The following is an 18216-nucleotide window of genomic DNA, read 5'->3' on the forward strand; positions in this document are numbered from 1 at the left end:
TTTTGAGTCTATTGTTACTTAAATATCTGACCTTTTCGAATTAGCTCTCCTGCCATAGGCAGCTTAAACAAGGGACTCTTCACTAACATTTCCTTTATCCTATTTGTTTGGGGGTGGGGTTTCCAGTTTTTCTCCAGGGAGTAAATTACTTGGTGTAGCTTGTTCCCAAACACTTATCTTGAAAAAGCACACCTTTCTGATAGAAGCTAAATGTCATGACGGAAGGCATGGGACAGAGCCTGCTTGATATGCCTAAAATGCCTCTTTTATGTTCTAGAAGCCAAATCTGCATTCTTTTCAGTGGTGTAGAATGTCAGTACAAATGCTCTATCTGTGCTGAACCTGGTGGGGGGAGGGGGAGAACACACTCCACTTCTTTATTTGGAGTTTGCTTTGAGAACCGCAAGCACTATTTGAAAGGTCATCCCATTTCAAGTAGCAGATGGATAGGAAAAAAAGACTCTGGCTTTTACAAATAATTTAATTGAATTCTCCTTGCCATTTCTGGAGGCAGTTCAGGATATTTTTTAAAGCATTGATCCATAATTATCTTTCAGAGTGGTTAGTATTGTTAGACAGATGTGTAATTCTTTGTGTATAAGGGAGCAATATAGCACCCATTTTAACTAGTTGATTGTCTTTTTCTTTGCTCGTGCAAACAAATGCACATAACAAAAGGCAAATCACTACTTTAAAAAAGGAACAAATTAAGTTGTGTTGTTTTTTTTTTTTTTTTCAGATTTGTTTTTGACTCAAAGCTCTCCTTTCTTAGGTGTGGTTGTATTTATAAAGGTCAGCTTCTTTGCCTTCCTATAAGCAAATTATAATTTTCATCTATGTAGCTTAGTTTTGTTTATAGTCCCTGGATACAAGAACCTCAGGGACATCTAAACCATGAAACACAAATTTATCATATTAATAGGATATAAAACAGGAATAACCAAGACTTCTACGAAAGCATTGTGTCTGTGGTTTATTTTGCCTTCTTCTTTTTCTTTTTAAGTATTTGTAATCTAACTGTGCTATTCTGATTGGGGTAAGAATGAAGGATGGAATGCCCAGTTAAATTTGAATTTCAGATAAACAATGAATACTTTTTTAGTATTAAGTATGACCTGTGTAATAGGGTGGAGAGTCATCTCAGAATAGGGAATTTTAAATACAATTCTGAAATATAATAAATATAAGAAAACTGCATAAGACATATATGTGCAGTTTAATGAATAATTATAAATGAAAACCCGTTTAATGAATAATTATAAATGAAAACCCGTGTCAGCGTTTATCCAGGTCCAGACTTAGTATTCCCAGTGCCCCAAGAGTCCCCTGCAAACCTCCTCTGATCTTAATCCTCTCTCTGACCACATTAGAGGTAGTTATTATCCTGTCCTTTGCAATAATCATTTCCTTGCATTTCTTCTTAATTTTATCATCAATGTACATACTTCTAATCACTCTAGCTTTTGCATATTTTAAATTTTATACAAATGGAATCACACTGCATGAGTCTTTAAAGGTAAAATATTAATAATTCAATTTAGGGCCAAATACTAGTGATGTCCTTCCTCAAATTGTGAAATAGACAATTTTCTTAAGCTTGAATGTACTTGGGATTTCTGTGCAACAATGACTGAAGTGTAGTTATTTAAAAGAAATCTGAATGAGCTCACTGATATAATGGTGCCATAAATATATGCAGTTTTATACTTTCCCTTCAAAATGTTTGTTCTACCTAGCCTCACTAATTTTCTAGAACACGGGACCAATCCAGTGATTGGTTTCACTGGGTTTTCATGTCATTTGCATCAGTGGGGTAAATCACATCAGTAACTTGTCTAAGGTCATAATTTCAGCCATAAATGGATAAAGAGCCTTTTGATTTATTATTCAAATAGATAACAAGACTCAGAATGACTAGGACATTCCCTTTTACATCATAAATTTTACCTGGTGTCATTTAAAAAATGTGTCCCAGCACCCAGCCTTCTGATCCATGGACTCTCTCTTTCCTTTTGTTAATGACACCATATTTTGCTTTAATCATTTCTTCTTTAGCTCCTTAATGCTGAAGATGGCACATTTTCCAAGCTGCTTTGAAGAGCAACCATCACAACAACAAAAATAATAAAAAACTATTTAAAAACAGATTTCTGCGTGCTTAAGGAAATAGGCAATTTTCCATGGCAAGCACTTGAAGTCAGGGGTGATTTATTATTCATTTGACTGTACTGAATATTCATGATTTGTATGTTAAATTAGAATTATTGAGATTTTTGTTTACCCTAAAGAAGTTTGGGAAGTTGTGTGTTTAAAATTTGAATGTACTAAAATTCACTTTTCAAGAAACAGAATTTTCTGTCTACAAGGAACCTTAAAAATGATCTGGTTAAATTCGCTAAATAATGCATATAAAAATATGCAATACTTTGTAGAAACCAGACTGATAGAGATATTTTATATGGGGGCCCTTTGGTATAGAACCCTGGTTTGTTTCCTTCTTTTCTTTTTCTCCTCACCTCCCTTTCTCTCCCCCTCTCTGTCTCCTTCCCTCCATCCCTTCTTTTCTTCTTCTTTTTTTCTTTTCTTTTTAAACAGCAAGACCTTTTACTCAAAGAAAATCTTGCCCAAGAGCTCAATATATAAAATAGAGTTACTCTATTTGAATAGAGAGTGAGGCTGGGCCATACCTTCCTTATCTCCACTCTACCACATAGACCCCCAGAGTATCACTATAGACCCCTTGACTTCCCATGATCACATTTTTTTTTTTTTTAAAGATTTATTTATTTATTTATTTGAGACAGAGAAAATGAGAGAGAGAGAGCACATGAGAGGGGGGAGGGTCAGAGGCAGAAGCAGACTCCCCGCCGAGCAGGGAGCCCGATGCGGGACTCGATCCTGGGACTCCAGGATCATGACCTGAGCCGAAGGCAGTCGCTTAACCAACTGAGCCACCCAGGCGCCCCATGATCACAGTTTTAAAACCAAGAGAGCTGAAAAACATATTATCAAACACATTATATGCCAGACACTCTTCTAAATATTTTACAAACATTAACTCACTTAATCCTCAAGATCACACTGATATAATTATTATTATTACTCTCATTTTATAGATGAGGAAAGTGAGGCACAGATAATTTAAATAAGTTACCCAAGATTGTACAGCTATTAAATGGCAGAGCCTGCCTGGATAGTCTTGTTGTTCAAGAGTCCTGTTCTTACCCAGAATGCTTTGCAGCCTCTCCTTAGCAGGAGCAGCAGTTATATTCAGCTCTTAGTAGAGGTTAGGACTGTGCTAGGAGCTTTACATGTATCATCATAGCTGATGCTCCTGGAGTAGCCAGTGAGGTAACAGTATTATCTCCAGTTTACAGATGCAGGAAATGAGGCATGAAGAAGTTACATCGCATTCTCGTGAGGGCGAAGGCCAGGATTGGAACGTTCACCGTTCGACTTCAGAGCTCATGTTCTTAACCACTTGTTTCAAAGGTACCTATGAAAATGAAAATATTTATTTGTTTTTAAAGATTTATGATGCTTTTCATTTTCTTTCATATTGGGTTCACTCACACTGGCTAACGCTATAGAGAGTATCTATAATCTGAGGAGCCCACCAGTTAGCTCTACCAGGGAAGGATTGTGCTCAGAGAAAATTCAGCATCTTAGTGTCCTTATGTCCTACCCATGTCCTTATGGTTTTCACATTTGCCTTCTGGTCCTTCCCATATGAGCCTGCTTAATTTCCTCAGTATTCTCTGCAGCTCTATTAAATAATACCATCAAGTATTCATACTTATCTCACAAAGACTAATGGCTCATCTCCAAGGTCAATCTATCTGTGTTTTGATTTAATCCTCTTGGAGATAAAAAGGCTTTATCTTGTTTGATGTTTGTAATGGTGGGAAATGTTAGACCCTCTTGCAGACTAATAGTAGAGGACCCTCCCCCCCCATTAGTTTTGGTCCAGACAAAGACCTATGTATTCAGAACAGTTGTGTCCAGCATGCAAGCATAACATGATTCTTATAGTAGGAGCAGTAAGAAGCCTGATGGCCTAAGATCTAGTACATATGGATGAATGAGTGGGTCCTATTTATTAAATTGTGTTGCTTTGGCCCTTTATCTGCTGTGCAGAAATTTTGCAGGGCAAGATCAAGTGTGGGGTGTTGGCTGCTCGTGTGGCCTTTGGTACTCGAAAGGCAGAAAGCTGTCCTGTCACCTCTGTTATAATGTGTTTCTTTTAGGAAAGTGTAGTTTATTCTCTAAAACTTAATATGCCTTTATCAATTCCCTCTTAATATTTACCCATGACTTGAATTAAATCTTGAGTAAACACAGTGATTTCCAGAGACTAGTGAGTAGAGAAATACCTACTTGGGCAAATCAAAACATATGGAAATCTCGCTCCTACTAGCTTCCTATCTGGAGAGAGAAACATTTAAAAAGTGATCTTTTACTCTTTCTCCAAGGAAAAGTAGTGCTGTGCAAAAGTAAAATAGATAGGCCTTGGTTCTACCTATTTAAAGGACAAAGAATTCATATAGTTAGAAAAGCATTCTCACTTTATATAAAGGTATAATTTCTTAAGTTTTCATTCACTCACAAGGGAGTGAAGTAGGAGGATCAGCACCTTAACCAAGAAGGGAGTGAAGATTACATGAAATTAAATTGATGCCTGGATAGCAATGTGTGTGTGTGTGTGTGTGCGCGCGCACGCACACGTGCATGAAGTTATTACCACCAAAGACTAGTTCTTATAGTCAAAGCTATTCTGAATTCCTGTAGAGGATTTACTAATTTGAAGTTTGTTGGAACTGGAATGAACAATTTCAATTCAGGGTGCGCTTGTGCTATGGCTAGAAGGAGGAAAGACCTTTAATTTTTTAGTTGCCCCCATTCCCCTGGTTCAGAAACATAACAGACTAATTACAACAGTGAGAATTCCTATACAATGTAAGTGCTGTTTGAGGCATACTATTAATGCAGACTTCTATCTCTGCGTTGATGTAGAGAATACAAATAGCAGTTGGCATGTCATTTATTAGTTTCCTATAGCTGCTGTAAAAAGTCACCACAAACATAGTGGCTCAAGACAACACAAATTTATTATTTTAAAGTTCTGGAGATCAGAAATCTGAAAAGGATTTCACTGGGATAAAATCAACGTGTTGGTTAGGCTGAATTTCTTTCTCGAGTCTCTAGGGGGCAGTTTGTTTCCTTGTCTTCTTCAGGTTTTGGAAGTTGTCCACATTCCTTGACTTGTGGCACTCATCCATGTTCAAAGACAGCAATGACCAGTTGAGTCTTTGTTTTATTGCATCACTCTGGCTCTAACTCTTCTGCCTCTTTCTCTCTTTATATTTAAGGACCTTTGTGATTACGTTGGATCCACCTGAGCAATAGTGAATAATCTCTCTATTTTAAAGTCAGATGATTAGCAACCTTAATCCCATCTACAACCTTAATTCTCCTTTGCTCTGTAACCTAACATATTCACAGAGTTTAGGGAATAGGATGTAGACATCTTTGGGGAAGGGCACTGTTCTGCCTTCTATTGTTGGGGACAATAATATTTTTGGAAGTATACTTGTCAGTATCTGTCATAATTAAAGAACTATAGCTGTGCTGAAGGTAAAGAGGGTACTGTCGTTTATTGTTTTTTATATTCAGATTGGACATAGATCCAGGCAGTGGTGCTAGAAGATTCTATATTATCCCAAGGAGCGCTACAAAATGGCTTTTATTTATTTATTTATTTAAAAGATTTTATTTATTTATTTGACTGAGAGACACAGTTGAGAGAGGGAACACAAGCAGGGGGAGCGGGAGAGGGAGAAGCAGGCTTCCCTGCTGAGCAGGGAGCCCGATGCGGGGCTCCATCCCAGGACCCTGAGGTCATGACCTGAGCCGAAGGCAGACACTGAGCCACCCAGTCACCCCTACAAAATGGCTTTTAGAGACTGGCAATTGGGATTAGGAATTCTGGAAACCAATTTATGATCCAGTTGTACGGAATTCGAGTAACACATAAGTAAAGACAGTCATCATCTCTTTCTTGGCAAATACTGGCTCTTTCATGATAAACTGATTTTTTTTTTTTTTTAAATCATGATGGACAGTGCTCGCTTTGGCAGCACGTATACTAAAATTGGAATGATACAGAGATTATCATGGCCCCTGTGCAAGAATGACAAGCAAATTCATGAAGGATTCCATGTTAAAAAAAATCATGATGGACAAGAAAGAAGGAACAGTATCTCAGAGACCCAGAATAACAGACCTTGCAGGATGATTTGCTATAGGAACATGAAAGGGTATTTAGAAGTTTGGTATCCTCAGAAACCTCAGGAAACAGAAGGAGAAATGAGAGAATAAGCTGAAGCTAAAAGAAAGTAGGATGGTTTGGAAAAAGAGATAGGTTAGTCAAGCAAATATGATAAAGAAACCAAAATGCCATACAGAATTAAAATCTGCATTAGAAGCTGAAAAGAAATAGGTATTTAAAAATACATATATATCACTAATGTAGAAGAAAAATTGGTAAGTTCTGTCAAAATGGAGAAAAGGACAATAAAATTAAATTAATGAAATGGAGAAGATTAAAAATATAGCAGAGATCATCGACTTAAACACTAGACCAAATCTAAGAATTATAGACGTTCTTGAGACAGAAACAATTGGAACACAAGTAGTAATCAAAAATTAATAAAAGTTCTTTTGAGCTAAAACAAAAACAAAAGCAAAAAAGCCCCAGTATATGGGGCACCTGGGTGGCTCAGTTGGTTAAGCGACTGCCTTCGGTTCAGGTCATGATCCTGGAGTCCCGGGATCGAGTCCCGCATCGGGCTCCCTGCTCAGCAGGGAGTCTGCTTCTCCCTCTGACCCTCCCCCTTCTTATGCTCTCTCTATCTCATTCTCTCTCTCAAATAAATTAATAAAATCTTAAAAAAAAAAAAGCCCCAGTATGCAAATTGAAAGGGTTTTTCATACTCTAGGCAACATTAATGAAAAGGGTTTCATACTATTACAACTTGGCAATTTTTTTTTAATTACAAAAATAAATTAAAAAAATCCTTCAAGCAGGTGGGCAAGAAAACAATTTACCTTATAAAATCTACAAAAATTTGCTTGGAACAGTTTGGGAGAGTGTACTGAAGAAAGGTAAATATACCTAAGTTGTCTTTTACTTGTAAAAGTATCGGGAAGAGATTCTGAAATACACAAGAGAAGAGAAAGCATACACCTCTTCACTAGGGAAATGGCTTAAAGATGTAGCCCAGGTCAGTGCTATTCCAAGGGAAGTTCCGAGTCCAGTAATAGCATTATCTGGAAACCAGTTAGAAGTACAGATTTTCTGGTCCACTCCAGACCTCCTGAAGCCGAATCTCTCGGGATGGAATGCAGCAATCTATGTAACAGTATTCATAGGAGATTCTTACATGTACTAAGATTTAGGAAGCACTAGTTCAGGCAGCTGAGAGAGAAATCAAATTTAAGAATTCTATAACAGAGAAATGTTAAGAGACTGATTATTAATAATGTAACTAAACACAAACAAGATTTAAACAATTGTAACTTTAAGTATAACACTGAATGTAAATATAAAACTATACTTTTGAAAGACAAAATATGTAATATAAGATAATGCCTTAATAAGTATTAAGTACTTATTATTTTAATATTTAATACTAAGTAGTAACAAAATCCAAGATCATATTTACAGAGTCTGGAAATAAAATGGTGATAAATCTTTATTTTAATAGGGGTGAACTTATGCATTCAATAAATATTAATATTCTTTTTGGTATACTTGTTACCACTATTAGATATGAAAGTGCAGGGGGTGGCGCCTGGGTGGCTCAGTCGTTAAGCATCTGCCTTCAGCTCAGGTCATGATCCCAGGGTCCTGGGATCTCCCTGCTCAGTGGGAAGCCTGCTTCTCCCTCTCCCACTCCCTCTGCTTGTGTTCCCTCTCTTGCTGTCTCTCTCTCTATCAAATAAATAAATAAAATCTTTAAAAAAAATGAAAGTAGGTATGACTTCCAAATCAGTGCAGAGAGAAAAGACTGTGTCACTTGGCCTAAATCGCCAACTTTGGGAAGCAAAGAAATTAACAGTGAAGTATAAACTACAAAAAGTGTAAAGTAAGATCACAGAAGTATAGCCAAATACATCATTTATGCCAACACTAGTGTAAATTCACCTACTTGAAAAAAAGATAATTTGGCCAGTTAGTCCATCTGAACATTGATGTTCAACAAAAGTATATTATATTTGTAAAACGCCATGGCTTTAGTTTTAGTATCCTTTGGTTAAGTCTTACCCCTGTCACATATTACCTGAATAACTATGGGAAATATATTTAAACTGTTTGGTTTTAAATTTTCTCATGTGTAAAATAGGAATGACATTTCCCATGTACTTTACATGATATGAAGAACAAATGTGAATGTGAAAGCATTTTCTGAAGCTGAATCATTATAAAGGAATCATTAAGCTAGTCTATTAAAATACAAAGACTCTCTTTTTCAGCGAAAAAGCAAAATCTAACCATAGGTTACTGAGAAGAGATATACGTAAAACAAAGAGGACTCATTATGACTAAAACAAACAAACAAAAAACAAAAATAAAAAAGATGGACAAGATATATCAGGCAAAAGCAAAATAAACAAAAAAGTAATCTTGGCAATATTTAGACAAAATAGAGTCAAAGACTGTGAAAATATTAAATGTGTCCTAGAAGATTATATTTTCATTCAAATAGTGAGACTTCACAATGAAGATGACAGTCTTGAATTTCCATTGACATGGTAACAGCCTCAAAATACATGACATAAAGGCTGTTACAAATATAAGAAAAACTTGATAGAAATAAAATTGTATGAGATTTTAATACACTTTAATTGATCTTTTACAGGTCAGATAAACACAGAATACATAGAGTATTTTAATCTAATAAAGCTGATTTAATAAATATTTATTGAACTTTGTTCTCTAGAAATAAAAAGCATACTTTACACAGTCATGAAGCATTTAGAAAAAAGTTGATCATATATTAAACCTCAAAGAAAACCATATTATGAAACATAAAATGTTTACAGGCTACATGCTCTGCCTACAGTGAAATAAAACTAAAAATTAATAAAAGTTTAAATGCATAGTTAAACAATTTCAAAAACTGTAATGCCAACAATAAAAAACAAGAATTTCTTTTAAAGAACTGCAGGTTCAAATAGGAAATCAAACCTAGAATAACAGAGTGTTAGAAAAAAGACAACTTTGTGTATATACATTTAAACGGCCAAAGCTGTATTTAGCAGAAAATTAATAGCCCCAAGAGCATGCTCTCTCTCTCTCCCTCTCTCCCTCTCCTCTTTTTAGAGGGAGAGAGAGAGAGTGCAGAGGGGCAGAGGGAGAAGGAGAGAGAGAATCTTAAGCAGGCTCCACACTCAGGCTCAGTGTGGAGCCCAGCACATGGCTCCATCTCAAAACCCTGAGATCATGACCTGAGCCAAAGTTCAGAGTCAGATGCTTAACCAACTGTGCCACCAAGGCACCCCAAGAGCTCTCATTATTAAATGAGAATAACAAAATCAGTCCACAGAATATAAAATTAGTGGATTAATAAATATAGAGTCCCCTTTTCTATTAAACAACACAACAAACAAACAATACTCATTCAGTAAGTTGGGAATAGAATGAATTTACACAGCATATTACAAGATATCAGAGGCCTCTATAGCAAAGTACATTATTTAATGTTAACATTGGAAATATTCCTTTGATTGCCACAAATGAGATGAAATGCTTGCCCTTACTATAACTATTTCAACATTGTGCTAGCCATTATACAACATGAATCCAGCTAAGGGAATAAGGTAATAAGATTAAATATGATGTATAAATATTGGAAAGAAGAGATAAACCAGTGCTATTAAAAATATATATTTGTCTTTTCCAAACTCAACTAAAAAACCTTTAAAACTGATAGAGTTCAGAGAGGTAGCTATATGTAAGATCCCACTAAAATATCAATAGAGTTCTTATATATTTCTGAGGACCACACAACTGTAGGATTCACAAGTAAACTAAAATAGACTGCACAGTAACTATATAAAAAATGTTGAAGAAACTTAAAAAGAAAACCTTAGTACACATCCTAGACACATCTGTTTAAAATCTGTACTATCACAATCAAAATCCCAACAGGATTTCTTAAGGGACCTTGTAAGCCTCTTCTATATTTTAAAAGGGAAAAGACTATACTTTAGAATAGTTTTTGAAAGAAAGATGGACAAGATTTATTTTAAAAGAAGAACCATAATGGGGTATTTACCTACTAAAAAATTAAAATATTTATACCGTGGGGTTATATACCAGGCAATTACATCATTGGTTAAAATGAGGAGTATTAAAACAGATCCATGTATACATAAAATTATTTTATTGATAAGGTTAGAATATTAAATTGGTGGAGGGGGGTGTTCTTTCAGTGAATGGGACAATTGGCTATCCACCTAGAAAAACATGTTAGACATATTACCATACACACACACACACACACACACACATAACTCCAGTTATGCTAATGAGCTAAATGGATTTTAGCAAAAATTTAAGCACATTAGAGGAAAAACATAAGGGATATCTCATAACCTTGGGATCTTATCATCTTAGGGAAGATCTTTTTATATAAGGCACAATACATAGAGGAAATAAATTGACTGATTGACCTTATGAAAGTGAAAAAATCCATATGACATGACATCATGGTAGCCTTCAGGTTCATTCACATATATCTTAGTTCTCTTCCTTCTGGGCAAATTGAATGGGTACACTTCCTTACTCACTTGAATTTAAGTGAGGCCACATGTTTTGCCTAGACAAATGAAATGTGAACTGAAGTGATATAAGTTGGCTCTGGGCAAAAACATTAAGAGCTAGTGCATTTTTTACCATGTTCCCCTTTTCCCCTTGTCAGAATGATAAGTAGATAGTGAAGGTCACCAGCTTGTGTCCTTAAGTAAGGATGACATGAGCCTTTGTTAATCTGGGAAATGGACATGAGTTATAAGTCAGGAAATAAACCTTTGTGTTTTTTTTAAGCCCCTAAGGTTCTAGGAATTATTTGTTCATGCAACATTACTGAACTTGTCAGGACTAATGTAGACAACATAACAAAGTTAAAACATAAAAAATAGTGATTTCTGCTTCCCATACAATCAAGTAAACTCCCACAGAAAACAACTATAAACTCTGACCAAAATACAAAACAAACAAATCAATTCTCTGTATGTGTAGAGTGAAAAAAGGCAGGTAGACTCTGGAGAGGAGTTGACACTTGGAAGAGGGGATTGGCATGGGTCAAGTTCCCCATCCTGAGGTCTCGCTGTAGTCAGTAGCCAAAACCCCAATGGGAAACCCACAGTCTTTCTAGCCAGAAGAACCAGAGTACAGAGTTTGGGGTGACTGTAGCTATTAGAAAGTGGTGGGGCAATTTCAGAAAGGAGGAAGCCAGACAGAAAGAACCACAGATTCTTAGTATAAATTCTACCCAAATCACTGGCTGACCCTTGGAACATACAGACTACAAGCAGCCAGTAAATTTGAAGATAGATAAATACAAACTTTCCCTCTGAAGAGCAAAGGGAAAGTAAAGATTAAAAAAACCCAAAACAGAGTCTCAGGGTCCTGTGGGATAATAGCAAAAATTTTAACATATTGGTAATTAGTATCCCAGAAGGAAAGGAGATAGAGAATGGGGCATAAAAACTTTTTGAAGAAATAATGGCTCCAAACTTCCCAAAGTTAGTGAAAAAGATATATTTACCTATTCAAAATGCTGAGGTGCATCATAATGAACCAGCTGAAAATCCCAGACGCAATCTTGAAAGCAGTCAGAGAAAAACAACATACAATATACAAGGGAACCATATTTCGAAAAAATGCCAACCTACCTTCAAACACGATAAAAGCTATAAGACAGTGGGACATATCTTTCATGTGCTGAAAGGAATAGAAACTACCAATCCAGAATTCCATATCCAATGAAACTGTACTTCAGGAATGGAGGCAAAATAAAGTTGCTTTCAGATAAAGAAAAACTGGGAAAATTTATTGTCAGGAGACCACCCTATACTACAAGAAATGCTATAGGATGTTCTTCAGGATGAAAGGAAATAATGGAAAACTTGAATCCTCAGGTGAGGATGAAGGGCAGTAGACATCATAAGTAGTGAGGCAAATTTAAAAGCCCATTTTTCTTCTTAATTTCTTAGAAACATATGTCTATTTAAGTAAAAATAAAAGCATTGTCTTGTGGGGTTTTTAATGCATGTAGATGTTATTCAGATCACAACTTGAATGGGGAAGGGCTTGTAAATTGGCCTATACAATTATAAGGTTTCATGTCTTATGTGAAACTGTAATAGTAACTCTAGGTAGACTGAATAAGAGGATGGATTGAATTCCAGGCAATCTATGTGGATGGGAATCATGGTTCCTAGAAGGAAGGGGCAAATGTGTGTGCAGAACGGAACCTTGTAGATCTTACCCACATGTTGGGCAGGTGGAAATATCACATTTTCTGTTTTTTCCACATCAAGCAATCGCTTGACAAAAAGCAAGTTGCTAACCTTCAAACTGAATGTTCGAGGACAGTTTGGGAGACATAGCATGGTTTCTTTCAACCGTCTTTCATTCCCTAAGTTGCAGCAGATAGCAAGCCTAGAAAAAAGAATGAGGATGATATTTAGAATTTTTTTCTTCTGTTATACTACAGACTTATGGGGGCTTTTGAGAAACCAGTATGAGTGGGAAGGATATAATAATTCTTACCAGCAGGGTTGTTTGGTGCTCTAGTGTGGTTCTTGAACTAGGCTCAGGAAGCTGACAAGGTATTGGAAAGGAAGCTAAGAGTGCATGATGCAATGTGTTAATGGGCAGCTCAGCCTCTTCAGACTTGGAAAATTCCGTGGAGCTGGGGTAAAGGGTCCAGAATATTGACCTTACTCTATGGTAGGGCAGACTTTCTCTCAGTATGAGGTGTGAGGAGGGACAGAGATGACAGGTCACACAATCTGATGGAAGACAGCACATGGAGCAGAAAGAACATGAACTCCGGAATCCGCAAGTCCTACATCTGAACTTATCTATACTATGTCCTGCTGTGTGACTTTGAGCCAATGTGTCAGGCTGAAAAATGGTCCCTACAAAAGTATCTGTGTCAAATTCTTGGAACATGTGAATGTTCCTTGCAGATGTGATTTAGTTAAGAATCTTGAGATAAGGAAATCATCCTGGATTATCCCAGGGAGACTTAAATTCTATCACAAGTGTCCTTATCAGAGAGGGCAGAGGGAAGTTTGAAATACACAGACGAGAAGGCGATGTGACTGTGGAGACAGTGGAATGATGTGACCTCAAGCCAAGGAATACCAGGAACCACCAGAAGCTGGAAGAGCCAGGGAATGGAATCTCTCCTTGAACCTCTGGAGGGAACATGGCTCTACTAATACCTTGATTTTGGACTTCTGGCTTCTGAACTGTGAGAGTATAAATTTCTATTTTATTTTATTTTATTTTTTTTAAAGATTTTATTTATTTATTTGACAGAGAGAGACACAGCGAGAGAGGGAACACAAGCAGGGGGAGTGGGAGAGGGAGAAGCAGACTCCCCATGGAGCAGGGAGCCCGATGCGGGGCTCAATCCTAGGACCTGGAATCATGACCTGAGCCGAAGGCAGACGCTTAACGACTGAGCCACCCAGGCGCCCCTAAATTTCTATTTTAAGCACCAAGTCTGTGTTAATTTGTTACAGCAGCCACAGGCAGGAAACTAATACAGCTAGTTATAGACCTCCTTGAATCTCAGTGCCTTCATTTGTAAAATAGGGTCATACCCATCACACCAACACTAAGTGAGAAATGTGTAAAAACAGAAAAAGAAGAAAGCAAAGAGTAATAGGGAACATGCTAGGGAAAAAAAGAACAACACTCCTTGTTTGATGTTAACTGATTCATTCCTGATGATCCAGCATTTCACCCAAGAGTGGTTTCCAGGAAACAATTGCCCATTATTTTAAAAGACAAAAATGATAATGTGTTATATATCAACCCAACCTCCCAACCAATTTCGTGAAATGTAAGTAAAACAGTAAACATGCCCATGGTTGAACAATAAACTCTCATATTAGGATTTAAAATACTTAAAAATTGTATTCTTGATCATGCAACAATTAATTGTTAAGAAATATTTGATTTGCATGCTTCATATGTAGTATCTTTCTTCACTTGCTTTGCTTCCTTCTCCATAATTGTCTTCCATATGTTCTCAACTTTTTGAGGACTGCGACAGGAAGCAAAAAGAAGAGCTAACTGTGAAAGGCAATGTGGAAGTGTATGCAGTTCAAGCACCCAGTGGCAAAGTGTGGCTCACACTGATGCTCTCATGGCCTTTTAGCATGGGCAGTATCTGCAATACATATCCCTTGTGTTGACACTCAGCATGCTTTTCAAAATATCTACACGATTCTGACATTCTACTGAATGCATTTGGAAACTTTCTTGACAATTTTCCTGTATGTCATTTTGTAGAAAATGTTCTATTGAATTTTGGTGTCATAAACCTAAATTTTTATTACATGATCATTGGCAAAAATTGTATATTATGAAATTTGGATTTTTAAAAACCAAGAGGGATTTTACCAGGAAAGTGTTAATCAAGGCAACATTCTACAAGGTATGCTTGTACTTACTGAATGCTTAACAGCAGAAAAGTAACATGAAATACATAAAGAGTTAACATAATAATCAGAAATTGAAAAATGAATTAAAAATGGGTAGGATTCTGAACAAACATAAATTAAAGAAGTAACAGAAATGACCAATTAATGAATGAATGAAAGGCTGTGCAACCTGAAAATTGATCAGGAAATATAAATTAAAATTATTATACCATAGATTTTATATCCATCTTATTGGAAAAATGAGTTTTTGAAATCTAATAATACCAAGTGTTGGAGAGGTTGTGGAACAATAGGGATTCTCATTAATGGGACAAACAGCCCTTGTGGAATATAGTGTGGCATCATCCAGAAAAGTTGAAGACAGGTGTATCTCCCATGACTCTTATGCCCAAAGAGATGTGTTCCAGATACTTACAATAGCAATTTTTTTTTTTTGTAAATCAGGAAAATATAAATTCCAACAATAGCTAATGAATAAATATTATTAAATATTTGTACAAGAGATGATTTTTAAAAAGCAAAAGAATGAATGATAGCATATATTAACAGGGATAAATCTCAAATATTATGTTGAGTGAAGCTTTTAAAAGGTAAGTTGCAGAAGAATGCAGTATGATATCATTATATAAAAACATAAAACATGCAAAACAAAATCATTTCACCTAGTTGTCAAGTTATTAAATATGATACTACTACTTAGATCTGGAGATGGTAAATTCTTACATGGTGAAATTGTGCATAGGGAAGCTTTTATATTTTTGATCCAGTAATCTGATTTCTAGAAATCTTTCCGAAGGAAAAGACATGCAGACAGAAATTATTATAATTGTGTATTATAGTATTTGTATAATAAATAAATACTCTATTAAATAATCTGCCAGTAAATTGGAGAATTGTTAAATTATGGTACATAAGGTAGCAGTTGAAAATCTTTTTAAAAAGTATATTTAATGGGGAAATACTTATAATGTTCAGTGAAAAAAGATCCAAATTACATTGCTATATCATCTGTATTTGATTTTTAAAAATCAACAAACAAAAGAAAGTGAGTGCGCACACATAAATAAGACTGGGAAATATCAAAACATTATCAACGTTTGTCTCTGAGTAATAGAATAATTATGATTTTAAAAATGATATGCTGTAATTCTCAAATTGGGTGCAGTGAGTAGATATTACTCTCATAATCATAATTAACAGCTTCATTGGCCTCATTCTAAAATGAGTAGGTCTTAATAAAGGTTATGGTTGTTTTTCTCAACTGGACAGAATCTTATCCCTTTGCCTGTTCCTATATTGCCAACTTCTACAGATGCTTGAAAGAGAAGGATGGATTTCTATGTGAAAGTGCTTAAAGGGGCTACAGAAAGCGATATATAAATCAGATGGGCATTGTAGGAATTGAATGAGATAATGAATGAAGAGAGCCTAACACAGTTCCTGGCACAAGTTAAGGCCTAACCATTATCATTATTGTCATTATTGTCATTGGCTGATTATTGATGTATCATTATGTTACAGGTAAAAGTTTGTAAATCATTTCTTATTTAGGACCAAATATCAGTTTCCATGTTGCCTATAAATATAAAAGTCTTAAAGACAGAAAACAAGGTGATATTTATTATGTTACTGGTATGTCTGAGACAGGAAGAATTTGGGGGATGAGCCGAAAGAAACAAATGGTTAATCTTGTTCTTGAAAAGAAAGGGCTGTCTGTCTCCATTACAGATAGCCATCATGCATAGGCTGGAGCCACTCTTTGGGCAGAATCAGGGACACTTGGGAACGATAAACCTTTTGCAATTTAGGATTATAATCTATTTACAGCACCCCCTGGTACCAACTCTGGTCTTTCATATGGACAACAGATTCCATGTGTGTAACTTGCAACAGGAAGGGCAGGATAAAGGATGGAGATTGTTAAACCCTAGATTTTGACTGTATTTTGGAGAACTCCTTACAGAAAAATCTTCCAGTTGAATGGCCAAAGTAGCAGAGCTCATACTTGCTAATTTGCCTTCCACTGAATGGTGATATATACCTTGTGATTCTGCAGTAAATGTTTGTTTTCTCTTACTTTTTTGCCCAATAGATTGGCATCTATGATAACATACCATTGATAGATAAAAATAGAACTGTGTTCCAAAAGAGACAAAAATTTAGTGGATATGATTTTATATGCCAAAAAATGTACATTAATAGCTTTTATAACAAGTGTCCTTGAAGGGAAATATGGTGAAATTGTATCAGACTTTGATCTTCTCCAAACAACTTAAAAAAAAAAAAAAGCAAAAACAAGCATAACAGTTTTTTATCTGTTTGTATGGAATTAATGGGTGCTCAGTGTGAGATTTGTAATAGTGGTATCTCCTTGTTTCTTCTTGAATTTGGAAGGTATATATAAGGATTTATAGGAAATAGTCATGATCAAAACCTATTTGGTCTCCAAAGCATGTCCAGGGGAGGTTATAGGCCTTTTCTTATCTTACCTGGCATGTATTTAATTGCAGATACCTGCCAGTTAAGTTGTTGGAGAACTCATTTTGGTTACATTCTCCAGGTGATGTAGTAGACATTTATGCTTATTTTGAATCCTCCATTTGTACCTGGTAGACTGTAAGCTCTATCATGAGACTACTTCTAAGTTGTTCACTTTTATACCCTAGCCTGGTAGCATTCAGCAAAAACATGTTGAGCAAATAAATAATGAATGACCTAGTGGTTGTCTTATAAACCCATCTACCCATCCATCCATCTATCCATCCACCCACCCTTCCACCCATTCACCTATCCATCCCTCCACCCATCCATCTATCCACCTTTATCAGAAATGTTAGCCTTTGTTTCCTTTCTTGGAAAGTGACCATTTAAGTTCTGTATCACCAAGGAATTGTCAAATACACATGGGAAAAATCAACTTGAGGTGAAATTACAATCTACTAATGTGTAGAAGGATTGACAAACTTAAGAAAAATTACACCATGTCGGTCATGTCGATATGCAAACTAGTTAGAAACATCTCAGCAAACCTAAAAAGGAGCTTCTACAGGATCTAATCTTCCTCTCCTGCTCCCCATTTTTAGCTGCTATTTACATTTGCTTCTCTTAAATGTATTTGATTCGTGACAAGTTCAGAGCTACCTTTCTTCTCTGAGTTGATCTTTGAAGAATGATGTACTTAACTGCAGCCTGTTTAGGTTGTTGATCTGTATTTAAAGCCCTAGAAAGGGATTGAGTTTTGCCTTTAAGATAAAATCAATAAATAAAAAATTGAAAAAGAAACAAACTAATCCTTGAACATTCTTAAACATACACCCTCTCCCACTTCCGAAAAGGAACACTGCTTAGAGACTTGTTTCTGAGAGTTTAGTTAGCTTTGGGTTCACCTTTGTTCAAATGTGTAGAAGCTAAAAATGGTACAAAGAAAGTTTATCACAAGCTGGGTGCCTTTGGAAGCCAGTGTTG

General features: G+C 35.9%; 1 protein-coding gene and 1 non-coding gene across 5 annotated transcripts in view; both read left to right on the forward strand.

Moving 5' to 3' along the window:
- The window catches only part of FHIT (fragile histidine triad diadenosine triphosphatase), a 1481620-nt gene that overhangs the window by 495226 nt on the left and 968178 nt on the right, over positions 1 to 18216 (forward strand). Inside the window, exon 1 of one of the 4 annotated variants that reach the window (XM_034997429.1) lies at positions 3306 to 3492. The exons of the other annotated variants lie outside the window; for them this stretch is intronic. Within the exon in view, the coding sequence (XP_034853320.1) occupies positions 3378 to 3492 (115 nt within the window). The 5' untranslated portion in view covers positions 3306 to 3377. Of the gene's footprint in view, positions 1 to 3305; positions 3493 to 18216 lie in introns of those variants that run through there. 4 annotated transcript variants of the gene reach the window in all.
- LOC118006117 lies at positions 6122 to 6225 on the forward strand. Its single transcript, XR_004677952.1, has one exon. It is a non-coding gene; the product is annotated as a U6 spliceosomal RNA (small nuclear RNA).

Source organism: Mirounga leonina, unplaced genomic scaffold (assembly GCF_011800145.1).
Source record: "Mirounga leonina isolate KUSES-001 unplaced genomic scaffold, KU_Mleo_1.0 Mir_94, whole genome shotgun sequence".
Classification (NCBI taxonomy): domain Eukaryota; kingdom Metazoa; phylum Chordata; class Mammalia; order Carnivora; family Phocidae; genus Mirounga; species Mirounga leonina.